Genomic DNA, 16,588 nt, shown 5'->3' on the forward strand with positions numbered 1-16,588 from the left:
ATAAGCAGAATTTCTGAAAAGGCCAGTAATACACTTACATACATGGAGATGCCCACTTTAACGTTAGTGAGTTGTTGATAGTCACCTGTTGTCTGCAACGTACAAGAGGAAAGTTTGAACTCCATCGACTAATTTCCCCTTTAAAACTTTTATGATCAGAGTGCTAATTATCAGTTTCATTACAAGTGCTTAGTTCCTACATCAATTAATGATTCCATCATTTCAATATTTAACTGCATCCTTTTAAAACTGAAAGGGTAAAAATGTCACTTTATGAAGGATGTTTGCCAGCAAGCAAAACTACAAAAGACTCTCAAGTGTGTCCATCGTAGAGATGAGCGAGTACACCATTATCTGTACAGGCCTGGAATTGTCTCATGTTTTAGGACAAGGCCACTTTTGCCTTTGATAAATATATTAGGGCATTGTGGCCAAAATGTTGGGAGCATTTTACTGCACAATGACTACTTTAAGTACATTTTGCGATAATACATACCTTCATCATAGTAAAGTTAGTGCTTAAATAATGGACCTGAATACTTCCTTCACCTCTGGTTAGCACACACACAGCCTGACTGCACCTGTATGTTACCAGTCAAAACTTCCCTGTTAATAAAGGTGGGGCTGTTCTTGTAATTCGACCATTTCTGCTAATACCTTCTTCCTACACTGACATCCCTTTGGTGGACCGATCAACCGGTTTTAAATCAATTCAAGAGAAACTGGGAAGTGATTTCAATCTTCTTTCAATCCAACATGACACAAAGTCATAGTGCAAAAAGTGAGTTTATCTTTATTAAGGATAATACAGCAAGGATCCATTCATTTTTAATACATCTACTTCCATTTGGTAAATTTACATACAATGTGCATATGTAGGATCAGTTTCTTCAAAGTAAGCTAGAATGAAAAGTGACCTTGGAATTATATGGAACATTTTCTCATTTAAATATCATTTATTATTTAATAATAACAATAATAAAACTTTGTTTTATAAATTCTGAATGAACCATGCAGTAATAAAGTTTCCTACTGCAGCACATGTGTGGTTGTGCCCGGTCTCAACTGCTGTCAGAGGGTTACAGTGTCAGACAATATTTTCCACCAGAGATAAAATCATCTGTTGCTGTAGTGCACAAACACAGAGAAAGCTACAGTGAGGTTTCAAAGTGAGATTTTTCTGTATCAGCAACCAAAACGTATTAATTAATTTTGGTCGAATTTAAATGAATGTTTATGGTATATTAAATAAACATAAATCAAATATATCTTCAGGAAATTAACATGTTCAGTTAAACTATCTAAATGTAAATGAAATGTAAAACTGATTAACTTGCTGAATGTCAGAAATACAAAATGACTAGCAATAAACTAGCATTGTATATCGTTATAACTTCAATAACTTTAAACTGTAAAATAGATATTTATCACTAATGTTCATTACATGTTCACATTGTATGAAATACTTCAGCATAGATCCTCATAATTCACAACCAGACAACTAAACGTGCTGCCTGTGATTTATGTGATCTGGAAACAAGACCAGAAATACTTTTCTTCTGGTCTTATTTAACTCTAAAAGATTTCGTTTTTAACTGAAAAGCTGCCTATCTCAATAAATCAGTTATCTGTAGTCGTAGGCCAGACGAAGCGGAGCACAGCAAAGACAGGACTGGTCGTTTTGGTGTGTGTGTGTGTTTAAACTACAGTACTTCTCAATAAAATTATGGTAAATTAAAAAAAATATATATATAAGTAAAAAGATAAGAACAGCATTGATGACACAAAGTGGTTATTTCCAACAGTGAAAAAAACACACCACGGCAAGCAAAGTCAATAAAATCATATAAAACTATTTAGTCCTGTACACCCAAAAGACACTCATTGACAATGTCAGTTTCTGATATCACATAACACAGCTCATAGGGCATGTCATGTGGGATATAAACATGCAGGGTTATATTGCACAGACTACAGAACAGCTTTACAGGTGGAAAATACATTTGGTTCTACAGTTTGACCAGAACCTCTGTCTTAGATTTGCACTTGAAGCACAAGGAAATAAGCTCATTCACCCTTCTGCCAGAGAATTATATGAAAAGGTTGCTAACACTCTTGTACCCGTCTTTTAAATAGAGGTCTACAGCCAGCAACATGTTAGCTTAGCGAAAAGACCATAAACAGCTAGCCTTGCTCTGTTCAAACATAACAATATCCACTGGCCAGCACCTCTGAAGCTCACAAATTAACACGTTATCTGTTTTGGTGCTGGTTAAACAAACGAGAAATAACGTGTTAATTAGTGAGTCTTTGTGCTAAGCTAAGCTAACTGGCTGTAGCCTTACATTTCACAAACGGACATGCAAGTGGCATAGATCTTATCTCATATAAGCCCAAATAGTGAATAAAGGGAATTTCTCAAAATGTTGAACTATTCCTTTAAACTTTACTATTGTGAGTTATGAGCCTTAACAACCCTCTCTGGATACGAGGGCTCACCTCCTTTGTCTCAGCTCTCATTATATTAAAATGAAAGGCAACTTGAGGGACCAGTGTGTAGGATTTAGTGGCATCTAGTGGTGAAGTTGCAACCATGTGACTACAGGTCAGCCTTCCAAATGTGTAGGAGAAACTACGGAGGCTGGGAAACTCACAAAAAAACAGCCTATCTAATGGGGCTGACACCGTCTGGTCGATTGGTCGGTTGATGTATGATATATTTGTCCGACCTAGTTCTCATTGGTCGAACAATCGCTGATGTTACTTTCATAAGGAGAAAAGCATTTCTTAATTGATTGTTTTCGGGAGCAGGACAGACATAAGCAGATCTGACGTATTTCATTTATATATTTATTATACGGCCGTTGGACAACAAGCCTAGTGATTCTCAGACAACTCCTCAGTTACCTCCGTAGTCCGTCCAGCACGCTGCATCCTCTGCGTTTAAGATGTCAGCATAGAGCTTACTTGTTGGCGTGTGATGCAGGGGCGTGTGTGCTTCAATTCTGGATATTCTGTTCCATTTCTGTCAGTAGATCCTCCTAAATGTTACACACTGGACGTTGGATAAGGATTCCTATTATAAAGTGCCTAGTTAATCCCAAACAGCTCTTCTTCTTCCATGTTGGTTACATTAACCCTTAATTACTGTAAGACCTGTACTCTTGGTTATGGTGTTAAATGAATAGATTATTATTTAGCATATTACATATACTGACTTTTCACTTCAAACAACGCATTCCCATTCCCATAAAGCACCGTATCTACAACACTTGGGTTACAAAGAGCATCCTAGGATGTTTAGGACTTACAGTAAAAGAAACAAGGTTTCATTTTCTGACCCTGTCACTAAGAACATAAGGAGAAGGAAACCCTGCTGGTTTCTTCTGCCTTGTTAGCTTTTCAGGAAAAAAGTGACATTTTGTGTTTCAACATGTAAGGTCTACTTAGTACGGGTCAGTTTCCCATTTCATCTAATTGGCTCAGTGTGCTGTGTGTGTTAAGGCCTGTGTGGGTGGCCTGCCTCATCAGCCAAGTTGAGGATGTAGCCAGCTATGTCGTCCTCTGTGGGGAAATCAGACATTACCCACGATTCATTGGCAGCAGTGACCTGCAGGCGACATATCGGACAGTTTCGGCTCTGCCCACTCCTGCAGAGACAGGAGTGTGTGATAATTACTGTTAGCATCCATTCATATCAGTGTGTTTAAACCTTTTCTGTGACAAGAAGGATTATTGAAACGAATTCTAGCTTGGTCCATCATCTTACCATTTATCAATGCACTTCTGACAGAAGCTGTGAGCGCAGGGCAGGATAAGGTCGGCCTTTCCGTCCATGCAGATACAGCACTCCTCCTCATCAGTCAGCTGCTTCACTCTGCACGGGCACACACACAGAAATGAGGGTTGACTTGTTTTCGGAGGAGGGAGGCACTGCTTCTGCCTTTGTGTAGCCGGTCAAATAATCCACATTTTCAAACATCTGTACAGGCATATTCCATAAGTATTTATTCAGACACCATCAGCTTGTCCATCTACATTATAGGCAGCGGCCTACACGCACCTACATCAATTATTAACTTGCATACAAACAAACAAACAAACAGCTCAATGTTACGCTGCCTAGCGGTCAAAAAACTGCTTCCTGCCAAAAGGGAATTACAGCAAGGGAGCACACATACCATTTCACACACACACACACACACACACACACACACACACACACACACACACACACACACACATACTAATGAACCCAATACAAAAATGTGCTCCAACACTGATGCCATGCAATCAAAGGATTTGCCTGAGAAAAATATCTTTCAGTGGTATAAAATGAAAATTTTAAAATGATCCCCTCATCATCCCTGAGCTCCTCCTGTAGATGTGAATTCATCCAGGGGGATAAACAGTCATTCTCATGCAAAATAACTTAAAAAATCCAGCATTTAAGCAGCTTGAGGGACATTTAACAATCCTTTTTCTTGTACTGACACCTGTGGTGTGTAGCAACAAAACTTCAAACAGCATAGATTAGATAGAGAGGGCTGAATCTGAAAACACAGCAATGACATATTACCACCCATATAAAGTTGTTATGGAGAATATGTTTTCTAGTTACAAATCCAGCAACATTATCATTTATATGGAGTTGATATAAACAAACACTCCACTATGTTCACCAGCTAGACGCTAACTTTGTTTATCTGCTAATTTTGTTTATCTGCTAATTTTGCTAAGTAGGTAGTGTGCAGTCAGTCAATTGTGGCTGTAAACATTAAAAAATTAAAACAGGCTACAAAGTTTAAGAATTATCTTCAGGTTTGTCACTGTGAATGGCCCATTTCACATTACACATGGTCATTTGATCAATAAAAATACTGACTAGTTCAGCTCTATTTGGAATCATTATGACGTTAGTTTTTTCCTTTTTGCCTTTTAGGAGACCTACATTGGTATTTTAAATGTATTAAGACAGGCATTCAACACCACATTTAAGGCCTGGTATGAACACAAAATGTCAAAAAAACTGTGACTTTCCAATTAAAAGTATTCCTAAATTTAAAAACTACTCATAGGGTCTTCTATGTTCAGTGTCTGAAGGACTACTTCATGTGCACCTACCTGCCCATCCACATGCTGGCCTGGCAGGAGTCTGTAGAGGGGAGCTGGGCAGATGGGCCCTCGGTGGCGCCCTCTGCAGACAGCACCTCAGCAGCCTGGCTGGTGATGTCACGGTACAGCTGGATGAACTGGTACAGGTTCATGATGCGTGATGCTTCCATCATGCCACTCTCCTTGTTGATCTGGGAGGGGGCAAAGGTAATCACATGAGTCATACGACACACACGGTATAGTATGCTGTTCACATGTAGTCACGAGTCAACACTGATCTTAAATAGTTGTGCTTAACCAGTGTAGGTTTAAGTGTTCAGTTCAATCTTTAAATCTGGTGATATATCTATAATTCAAATTTAATTGCACAATAACTCAAGCACAATAGAGTATGGGTGGAATACTGAGGGAACTATATGCAATATTTCTGCCTGCAATAACTTAATTCTTTCAATAATTTTAATTGAAAAGAAAATATTTAATAGGGGAAACAACATCAAAGGCATGGACAGGTGCCTATCTTGGCATGTGATGTGTGTGCAAAAGGTTCTTTGGTCTCACCTTGGTACAGAGGACCCTGACTGCCACCTTCCACAGGGCTGTGGCATCGGATCCTGGCTGCACCTCAAACAGCAGGTGCTTCTGCTGTCCAGCAGCGAGCCTGGCAGTACTGAGAGAGATCCAGCAGAGGAGAGAGGGAATGTTCAACTCAAGAAAGCATTGTTTTTACGGTACAGTATATGAACAGTTACACATGCAAACAAACACGCACAAGTAATGTCCCATTTTGTAAACACGGTTAGGTTTAGCTGGGAGTTGTTCCTAAATATGAAGTGTATTTCTGGACACGCTGAATGACGGCAGAAATGTGTTGTTTATTGTGTGAACTCTGCAGTTTAAGTGCTGTTCACTCACCCACGATTCTCTGCTGCGAACTGGGCTTTATAGCATCAACACAGAATCGTCACAAAATGAAGATGTTAAACCTGTGCTAATTGGCATTGGACGTAATGATATACTGCATAACCACTTACATCATGCTGCACATAAGTGTAGTTTGACTTATACCAACGATATCTACACTTTTAGATAAATAAAAATGTCGATACTAATACTGTGTCGACTCATACAATCATTCTGACTTTCTTTTGTCACAACTGAGAATACTTCTCTCTCTCAGTTACTATCTCTGAGAGCTAGTGAACTAAAGTTTTAATTGGCAGAAGCAGGTCCTAAAATGCCTGGGGACTAAGAGGGGCCAAATGGCGATGGTGGAATCTTAGTGAAGCTAGCTGTGCAGAGTTTAGGTCTCAACCAGAATAGTCTATCCTGGGAGCCAAAAAAGGAAAATCATTTAAAAGTCCATCACATTCAGGTATTTTTTTATGAGGTAGCTCAGTACTGTCCTCGCAGTCATTTCCTTGAAACAGTTTTGTTAATTTCACTGTCCCTCCGCTACATTAAACAACTGGAAAACAGCTGCATGTTTGCAGAATTCAAAATCTGTTATTCCCCATGGACAGTTCTTTGTCCTGCTGAACAGCTATGTACATTATGTGTCCAGAACAGACCGTGACTTACACGTCGTTAAGTTCAGCCACTCTCGCCAGAAACTCCTCGTAGGTTAGGTAGCCGCTGTCACGTACCAGTCCAGCGTGTTTCACCAGCTTCTCAGGCAGATGGTTCATCACCGCCTGACCTGAGAGCTGCTGGCCCATCCTGGCAGCAGCAGCACTTACAAAACAGCACTGGCAGAAGGCTCATTCAGTTCTGCAGAGCCTGGTGGGAAATAAACCGTTAAAGTTTATTCTTTCTCTGGGACTATCTAGTCTTTTCTCATTTATTGTTGAGGTCAGCAGTGACTGACTGGTCTGGGACCAGGCTAGGAACAATGTGGAGCAGGGGTCAGAAGCCTCTATTATCAAAAGAGGCATTTTTGGCCAAAAAAAAAAAAAAAAAAAATGTAATAAAAACATATTTGAGCCCTATAATGCTTATTTCTCACCTCATATGAAATATACTGGCAAGCCAGCAGCATTTGTGGTGAAAGCAAACAAATATGTCTCTATTTCCCTCAGGGACTTTTCTTTTATGGATTTGGAATCCATAGCAAAACTATCTAGGGACACTCAAGATTAGTAGCCATTGAGGTTTGGCAAAATATAGAGGAAAAGGAAACAGGTTAGGATGTTGGAAAATGTTTAGTTTTTTCATGCAACAATAATAAATGAAAAATGTGAAAAATAACTAATTAATTGCGCCTCTGCAGCTCAGGTTGCCTACACCTGATCTACAGCATAAACCTGACTGCTCTCTCATCAGAAGCTGTGGTTTAGTCTAAACCATGTTGCTATGTCTTGCAGAAAAGCCACTAAAGGTCATAAAGGGCCAATGAACAGCAAGCATGAGATACAGTATTTTATTAACAATGAGAAGTGTTTATGGTTTCAGAGATTTCAAACTAAAATGACAACATAATACTAATTAACACATTTGCTGACTTCAGTTCGCATTTAATTATCTCATAATGGAAAACACATTTTACAATTATTTCTTTCACCATGAAGATAGAAATGAATGAACTTACATTACACTACAAAGACCAATTATGTTGCCAAGTGACCAGTGACACGATAATACACCGTAGACACACCCACATGTGATTGTTAAACAATAAACATCTCCTAAAACCACGGGCAGTGATGTGCTACTGTAGCACTGTCACTCTTCAAGGAGGGTTTTGTTCTTTGAGATCTTGAAAACTGGCTACAGGGATTTTCTACCACTGAGACAACAGAGCATTAGTGAGGTCCAACACTAGTCTGCAGTTCTTCCCAAAGGTGTGGGATGGAGCTGAGATCAGGTCTCTGATCAGTGAAGTTCTTCCACATCAAACTGTGTTGTGTGTGTCTGTGTTACTGAGCTTTGTGTACTGAGCATTATCATGTTGGAACAATAGACACCTGTTATTTTTACAGAACAATCAGATTGAAATTAGGCAACAGCAGCCGTTGAACTGAACCCATGCTAAACTGAGATAGCTAATGAAGTGCTGACTAAAGTGAAAGAGCCTTTAACAACCACATTCACGTACAGACAAACCCTGTCACATCTGCTGACGTTAACCACAGTGATACTTCCTGTAGCAGCTGACCTTTCACCCTGAACAACATTTCTATAACAACAGAAGGATCTCAGTGAAAACCAACCATGGCACGATTTATAATGTAACCTCAGCTGAACAACAAAGTACCAAACAGGAACTGCACCTTAACTCAATCAGCTAAATCAGCATTATGTAATAAGTAATAATGTCCGAATGATAAATGATAATGAACGCCACCGTGAACAGCAGCACTATTCTCGTTTGGAAAACATTTCAAGTGTTCGTTAAAGACGCCATTATTTTAGAGATAACCCATTAATGAAGCTCAGTTCAAACATTATTTACTAATCTTAGCAACAGCGCAGTACTCCTGTGCAGCAGTCTGCTAACAAGGAGCAACATTACTTTGCATTTAATTAACATCAACCATTAAAGAAACACGAGGTCGGTGAAAACGACCAGAACCTCTTAAAAGATAAGAAAAGGACATATATGATCCTCTAGCGTCATATGAGAGAAACAAGCTCGGTTTCTTACCAATAACTCAACATTAGAGGCAGTTAGCGTCCAAACTAGCACCACTAGCTTCTCTCTCTCTTCTGTTTGTGTTGACACAACCCAGGCGCCGATTGATGACGCCGCAGTGCGTCTTTCGGTTTCACTCGAACGTCATTGATGGTGGACAAAGGTCTGAATTCACTTGGCTGAAGTTTTGTAAATATTTGAAGAAATATTGAGTTGATTTTGTTGACAGCGTGCTCTGACATTGTTGCTTACTTTGAGTGTAATCCGAAGTGAACATGTAAACTACTTCCAAACGAAACACAAAGTCTCTGCAGCACTTTTTAGTCACCTGTTTTTTTTTATTGTTATTATTTTTAAACTTTCTTTTAAACATTTTTTTTGTTATTATTGTATTTTTTTGTCACTTTATGTTTATTTGGTATTTTCATGAGTACTCTTTTGTTAATGTCTGATTGTTAATTTTGTTCCCAAACAGAATCAAAGTGTTGCATATTGAACTTTCTAAAACAAGATTGTAGAAATCTATCTTTTTATAATAAAGATATGATAGGATGGATAGGATACCAGTATGGCCACCTTAGTTTAGATTTTTATTAGATTAAATTTGCTAAATTAAGCCAAATTTATACCTAAAAGTTAAGTACAAGCTGCTCCGTTGTTAAGAGTAACAAGCAGTCAAGACTTTATCTGAGCTAATGATTATAATATTTTATAACTCGGTCATTAAACAATGACTTTATTCCAGACAAACTGATTAACATTTTTTTATCCAACCAACTAATCTAAGATCCATCAACAGACTCAAGACACAGGAATATACAGTTTAATGTTTCTCACTATTTAGATTTAGACTTTTCTTCACGTCATAATACTGACTGGAGAGCATAGTTAAACTGCACTATGATGATGATGGGAGAGTGATTCAAAATAGATATAGCTGCAGGAGATCAGAGAGGTAGCAGGTGGTAAAAAAACAAACAAAAAACAAGAGGAGGTAGATAATATAATGAGAAGAGAAATAGGATGAGGGGGAAATATTTGACTGGAAGGTAGGAGAGCAGAACAGGCCACCTAGGGATGCACATAAGGAGGATAATAAGATTCAAGAGGAAGACATCCAAGAATAAAGGAGAAAGACACTCAGAAATGTGTATGGACAGAAATGTGATAGAAAATAAGGCTCAGGATGTGAAAAAAACAGATTAACTTCTGATGCATCCCAATGAAATGTCAGTGTAACAGAGTCAGAGAATGTGGGTGAACTTAGTTCTCTGGCAGAAAGTCAATTTTTAAACCCCAAAACTCATTTTGGGTTTGGCTCTATCTGCAGCCAGGCCATCTGTTTTATACTGGCACCTGAAGAGGACTCATACAGAGAAGAGGCTGCAGCACAAATGACATCTGTAACTCTCTGAGACCTGAGGAGGAGAGGGACCCAACCTGCCCAGATTCAGATGCTAAAAAAACAATACTGTTATTTCTGCTTACACATCTGTTGCATGTCTGTCCATCCTGGAAGAGTAATCTATCTATTGTTCTTTATTTTTTTCATTAAAGGAGGAAGGGAGCTGGAGGGAGCTTTCTTTATCCTAAAATATAAATATCACTGTTCGCTTTTGCCAGTTAAGTACGATTTACAAAATATATTATTATTATTATTATTATATTATATAACTGCTGCCATGAAATGTAATAATGTAAAGATATAATATGTATTTCATACTTGATTAAAAATAGAGTTACAGATTACAGTTTCATTTAACTGATTATTGACATCATTAATTTCAATTTAAAACTTAATTTGAGGTTATGTATTGATATGTAATTGCTGTCAAACATGTAATCACTTGTATAAGTAGAAGAAGAAGAAGAAGAATTAATAGCTTATTCAATATAACTTAATCTAAATTAGGGTAAATTTAGTTTAACTTTTATTTGCTGTCATAAGATGTAATATGTTTCTCTAATTGGATTAAATTAATTAATTAGAGTTCTAAATTAATAGGAAAATCATATTATTACATTAACTGCTAATTATTACTTTATACAAGCTGTCAAATAGTTTAACTGATTCTGTAACATTGACCTACACAGCTGTAAGTTAGAATATTCAACTAACATTAACAATAGCCTGGTACTGACCATCAAGTACTTTAAAACCCTTACAAAATAAATATTTGCACAATTTATATGAGGTTTATGTTCCACTGCAAGTAATTGTTAGAGCGCTCCCTCCCAATTGTTGATTAATAAGGGTCTCCTTGTGTATCAACCAGCAGATGGCAGGAAAGGACACCAAACAAACATTATCTAAAGCTGAAGTCAGAGCCATGGATGTGTTAAGGCAGATTAAGGTTCTTGTAATATATTCATGTTCAGAGCCCATATTAATTCTGTATATTAAAAAAAAAAAAAAAAAACAGAATAAAAAGGAGAGCTCCCTGCAGTAAGGTTTTGAAAATGATGACAAATAATGTGTTGTTACAGATAATATATATAGATAAGATTAATGATAAAAAAAAACAAAAGACAGAAAGATTTTAATGGGAAGATATTTCAAATACACTCTTTAAAGAATCACAATATGTTGATTGTTACAAACTTTACGAACTGGCTGTACTGATTCTTCAACAAAATCCATGCCTCATATTAAAGGACATTAAAGTACTTTTTTTTTTTTTTTAGCATATTCTCACATTTTCAGATGGGAGATGCAATTATTATTACTTTTATTATTTTATTATTTTATTATTGCCAGCTTGTTCTGATAGGTGCTTACCAAGTCCTGGCAGAATTACACATCAGGACAGTCTAATCAGCTTCCTTGATTTTTTTGCTTTCATATTTCTTTTGGATTGTGTTTAAGTTTTGACAGGAATCACCTCTTTAATGCTGCACTGAACTCCTCCTCATTAATTTTCAGACTTAGAAACACTGTACAAAAGGCAGCTATCGATTGATTGAGCTCTCATTCTATTATTCCATTATACAAAAAAATGTGGGCAGCTATTCAAGACATCTGTAACCAGGCTATAAAAATGTCTGTCTGAACAAAAAAGGCAGGAGATTTACAAGAGTAAAGTTCCCCATTTTGAAGCTTAGATTCTGTGGAATGGCCCTTTGGGTGCTATGACAAAAGAAAACAAGAAAGCAGTCAAATGTGAACAATTTTATATACAGACTTTTAGTTTAGGAAAATGAACATGAGTATAAAGGCTCCGTATTGTACAGGTTGGTCATTTCAATACAGCACATTGAAAACATACAGTAAATATACAGTGCATACAGTAGATCTCTGAACAACCCAAGAAAATATGGATTGCTTTGAATCCCAGAAACACATATTTCCCAGAAGTATTTCGAAATGAACTTATAGCAATAGCATCCAAAATGCACATCTGTACATACAGATGATAATTTTAAAAACTTCCTCTGTTACTTTTTGAACTGGATTATAGGTTGTATGGTCCATAAACTGATCGTCCTTATGATGAGCCATTCTTTCTGACTGGCAGTGACGACTATTCGTACGCACTCGATGTCAAAGCCGATCTTGTGGTCCACATTGTTAACCTCGATGCTTCCGCCTTTAAACTCTCCTAATGTGATGTAGGATGAACACTGCCTTCCCTGTTTAGTTTCCACAGACTTCTGTCCTACTTCCAGAGCTCCGTGGTGAAGAATGTCATTTTGTCTGTCCTCTGTGCCTGTCACAATTTTAATTCTGCTGATTTTAATTGATTTATTAAAGATTATGACAAAGAAATCTCCAGTGCACGGAGGCTTCCCCCAGAAATATTCATCAACAATACTGCTGTAAGCCTTGGTGGCATCATAGTTCTCAAAGACATTGATGTTTGTGTAAAGGCTGGCAGGAGGGTTGTCAGGAATGTCTATGGAGTCTTCCTCAAAGTCGTCGTCCTTCAGTTTATTCTCTGCTCCTTTGTAGGAAGAGTAGTAGCCCATGTGCTGGAACAGAGAGGGCTTGAAGCGGATCACGTCCTTCTGGGCGAGCAGACCTCTGAAGTGGATGAGGAGCCAGTCGCAGGGCATTTCCTGGTAGAACATGAGGAGGAAATGAGCCAGACGTGGCAGGTCTTTGGAGTGGTAAAGCTTCCCGATGTAGCCCAGCTTGGAAAACTCCAGCATCACCCAGTAGGAACCATCTCTGGAGGTGATCACCTTCTTCAGCGCCGTCAGAAAGTTCCTGGAGCAGCGCACGTCGTCCTCTAACATCATGTAGAAATGAGAGAGGTTTGTGCAGAAGTTGAGGAGGAAAGCGTAGTCCACGTTCTGCTTAGAGCGGAAACGGACCCGGTCCTCTGGGTCGTTGTAGTTCCTTTTTAAGCCGTCCAAAGATGGATAGTACTCCTCTGGGGCCTGGATCACCAGGAGGCGTCCCGCTATGATGTGGTGAGCAAACTTCCTGGTGATTTCCTGCACCAGGTTCTCACACCAGACCAGGTCAAAGTCTGCCAGGTGGACCACAACCACAATCTCTTTCAGTTCCTCGTAACTGGACTGATCAAAGATGGATTTGATCGTCTCTAGTAGGTAATTCCCCTTTTTCCTCTTGACAGATGACAAGCCAATGGTGAGATATTCTGTGAACAGAAATCACTTTAGTCACTTCGTTATGAAACAAAAGCTTAAAATATTTCTCGTTGCTGGTGATTAAACCTCAAAAACTAATATTTTTACTCATAGTCTGAGCTTGGTAGAAATACCTACTTTTGCGTGGCACAGGGATTCCCGCAAGGTAGCGATACGTCACATTAATAGTCCCAGAGAAATTAGATAGATCTCTAAATGTGTGGACGTATCTTTCAGAGTTTGCAGGATGCATCAGTGTCTCTCCCAGCTGTCTTTTTTCAGCCTCCTAAAAGTACAAAGGCAAGAAGACATTGAGTTAAAGCAAAAAAGAGTAGTAATTGGATAAAAGGATACAGAGAACATTGTCACAATTGAATCTTACCAGCACATATCCATCATCCATATAAAGGTTGAAAAAGAGCAGAAAGGTGATGAGGAAGCCGAGGAAGGGGAACATGGATCGTTTCCTGAAGCACCTCATCTTGTCCACGGACTTCCACATTAGCCTCAAGATCACGCCTTTCACTGCAAGAAGTCAAAGATGAAACAGAAATTTGGTCATCAAAAGCGAATAAAGATGTGTGAGAGTGTACAGCCATGGCTAGCTACATATTTTTTAATGTAATCCTTGTGGACATTTGGTAATGACATTGATATTAAGGCTTAGGCGAAGGCTTCTGTGAATGGAATAACAAAGAGCTCTTTACCTGGTTTAATCAAAAGGAATGAATCAGGATTGCCTCACTTATCAGAGCAGAACTGATATTGTACTGAAACAAAAAGCGCTTCAAGATGTCATGAAAGTAAAAAACAAATAGATTTTTATGACATTTTATAGCTAAATCATGAATCTAAAAATGGTAACTTAATCATTAAAGTAGCAACAATGGAATTTTCTGGCCATTCAGCAAACTGAAAACATAACATTGATCTTATAAGGTTGTTACGACTAATGTGTCACCTACCAATAACGTTTTTATGCATCAGCAGGCAAAGAGATGAATGTGAGTGCAATACTCACTCTACTTTTATCTATTTAGCTCTTCAGTGGCTAAATCCACTATGCTCACCAGCTACTCACTAACTTTGTCTGTCGTCTAGTAGCGGTCAGTGCGTTTATCAGAGCTCTTTTCTCAGAAACAGGGTTGAAGAGAGTCCTCGGCCATAAAACCAAAACAATGAGCTGAAAGATACTAAACGATCCACGGAGCTGAGAGGAACTGGAATGATAATTCCTTGTCTGTCACTATGAGCAATTTCTGTCACATTACACACTTACTTGATCTATTGTTAAAATTAAAATACTGATCAGTGGAGCTTTAATTAAAATAACCATTAGTTGCAGTCCATCACAAAATCAATCACAAAGCTGGATGGGTATTCATCTTTAATTGGGTTGTGATGAGCTACTCAGTATGACAGATGTGGTCAACGGCAGACTGACAGAGAGATACAGAAGGCTGATTTCAAGGTTTATCATTGGATTAAATTAAATGAATCTAATAATGGCTCATTTTGGTCATTAATCTAACCATTCACAAGGGGAAAAGTCAGTCATCTGTTCAGTTTGTGTGCAGCAGTCACACGAGCCAGATGATGTTTCAAAACTCAGTAAACACCAGTGACATCTCTTGATAGAAAATAAATTCTTCCAGCCCCGTTCAGTGCAATGTTTACTCACAGTGTTGACAATCTTTTAAGTAAAATGAATTACCCTGCTCACTATTTGTCCTATTTGGCACTGATCCAGAAAAAAAAAGTACTGATCCCATGAAACCTTCCCTAATTTGGATGTTGTGTAACGCAAAAAAAAACGCAGCCTTCAATGTGAGGACCCACAAGTTCCCCGGCGACAGGGACAATTTCAGCATAGGCCTGTGCGCCTGCCGCTGGGCCCAATGACTCAATAAACAACTTATCATTCGTTGTGTTATTCATTGCTCGAGTTCCATTTTAGAGGGAAAAATCATCTGCCATCTGCCAGAGAAGTGAGCCATTTTGTGTTTTTGTCATGAAAAAGCTCCACGGTGGCACCTGAGAGATGGCAGCAGCAAGAGTAAGTGGAAACACAATGACAGCTGTGAGTCAATATTATGAAAGTCCTCACAACGATCACCTACACTCACACACACACACACACACACACACACACACACACACACACACACACACACACACACACACACACACACACACACACACACACACACACACACACACAAATTATTTGAGATAGCAGCCTGGAAAATCAGATATTGAGACGACTAAAGAATACCTAACAAGGCAAAAATAACGGCCACACGCTTTTCCTGCGAGAGAAAATACTGCCAAGAAATTAGATTTTGTTTGCTTTCTCTGAGTGAATCTAAACAACAAACAATCCTCCCATAGGTCACGTACATTTATATGGAAATGAAGGTACGTCTATGAATAAATAAGCACCATTTGTTCGGTCTATTTGCTTTTGTTTACAATGCTTCTCTGCCAAGTTGGATTTTTTTTTTCTTCCGCAAATTATCAGCTTGTGTGCCCATTGAGCTCTTTTCTATGACTAAAGTAATTTCAAGATTACAGCCAGTAAAAAAATGACAGACAGGTAGAGGGGGATACCAATGAGATTTAGCATTAAAAAACATTATATGTCCATAGCAGGGTTTATCTTTCCTAACAGTCTCTCCAGGACAGAAAATGAGAGGAGATTTGTCCTGTCCACTAACCTTTTGTTTTGAAAATGTGGACTCGTACGAGTACAAGCAGGCCTCTCTTGGCTTACAGGCAAGTCTTCTGGATGAAAACTACATTAAGTAAAATTAAGTTGAATTGGATGATTTTAACAAGTAATTTCTCAGTCCATTAATATTTCCTACATGTAAGCAGCTTCAACAATTGCTTCAGGACAAATTATATTTAATTCACTGATTAAATTTGGGGCTACTACCAATTGCACATTAAGGCTGCCAGCGGTCACACGGTGTGTTTATACTGCTGCTGAAAGGTTCTTGATTTGTTCTCCTTGCATGTGACAGAAACGTGATTTTTTTTCCTCATCAGTCTGAAGGGCAAAAATCTGAAAAGACGTTTTTCGTTCGACTTGAAATGCAATCAACCCAGTCCCAGTACCATACCTTAACCATAGGGGTTTTGCAGGCATTGTAGAAATCAAGAATTTGAAAGGGGCACAGCGCCTGGGACTTGTGAGAGGTAGATTAAAGAAAGTAATCGTCAAGGAGCCGAATGGTTACAGTGCAT

The 16,588-nt window shown here is 38.4% G+C and overlaps 2 protein-coding genes across 7 annotated transcripts in view; both read right to left on the reverse strand.

The window, feature by feature from the left end:
• Nucleotides 1-767: 767 nt before the first annotated feature.
• rnf141 (ring finger protein 141) lies at nt 768-8,875 on the reverse strand. The gene is made up of 6 exons (XM_051381537.1): nt 8,759-8,875; nt 6,697-6,894; nt 5,677-5,785; nt 5,125-5,306; nt 3,770-3,877; nt 768-3,650 (listed from the first exon to the last, which is right to left on the reverse strand). Exons 2-6 carry the CDS (start codon nt 6,831-6,833, stop codon nt 3,500-3,502), a joined length of 687 nt encoding a protein of 228 aa, XP_051237497.1. The 5' UTR covers nt 6,834-6,894; nt 8,759-8,875; the 3' UTR covers nt 768-3,499.
• Nucleotides 8,876-11,900: 3,025 nt separating this feature from the next.
• The window catches only part of LOC127353543 (alpha-1,3-mannosyl-glycoprotein 4-beta-N-acetylglucosaminyltransferase C-like), a 48,609-nt gene continuing 43,921 nt past the window's right edge, over nt 11,901-16,588 (reverse strand). For all 6 annotated transcript variants that reach the window (XM_051382830.1, XM_051382829.1, XM_051382831.1 and 3 more), the window contains 3 exons: nt 13,722-13,864; nt 13,478-13,625; nt 11,901-13,350 (listed from right to left, as the gene is read on the reverse strand). In XM_051382830.1, the coding sequence (XP_051238790.1) occupies nt 12,182-13,350; nt 13,478-13,625; nt 13,722-13,864 (1,460 nt within the window). In that variant the 3' untranslated portion in view covers nt 11,901-12,181. The remainder of the gene's footprint in view (nt 13,351-13,477; nt 13,626-13,721; nt 13,865-16,588) is intronic.

The sequence above is a fragment of the Dicentrarchus labrax genome, unplaced genomic scaffold, assembly GCF_905237075.1.
Source record: "Dicentrarchus labrax unplaced genomic scaffold, dlabrax2021, whole genome shotgun sequence".
Lineage (NCBI taxonomy): Eukaryota > Metazoa > Chordata > Actinopteri > Moronidae > Dicentrarchus > Dicentrarchus labrax.

Coding starts and splice junctions, on each gene's coding strand:
- rnf141 (XM_051381537.1), bottom strand. CDS start 6,833: ATGGGCCAGCAGCTCTCAGGTCAGGCGGTGATGAACCATCTGCCTGAG. Junction 3,878..5,124: donor GCCAGCATGTGGATGGGCAG/GTAGGTGCACAT, acceptor GTGCCCGTGCAG/AGTGAAGCAGCTGACTGATG. Junction 3,651..3,769: donor CAGAAGTGCATTGATAAATG/GTAAGATGATGG, acceptor CTGTCTCTGCAG/GAGTGGGCAGAGCCGAAACT.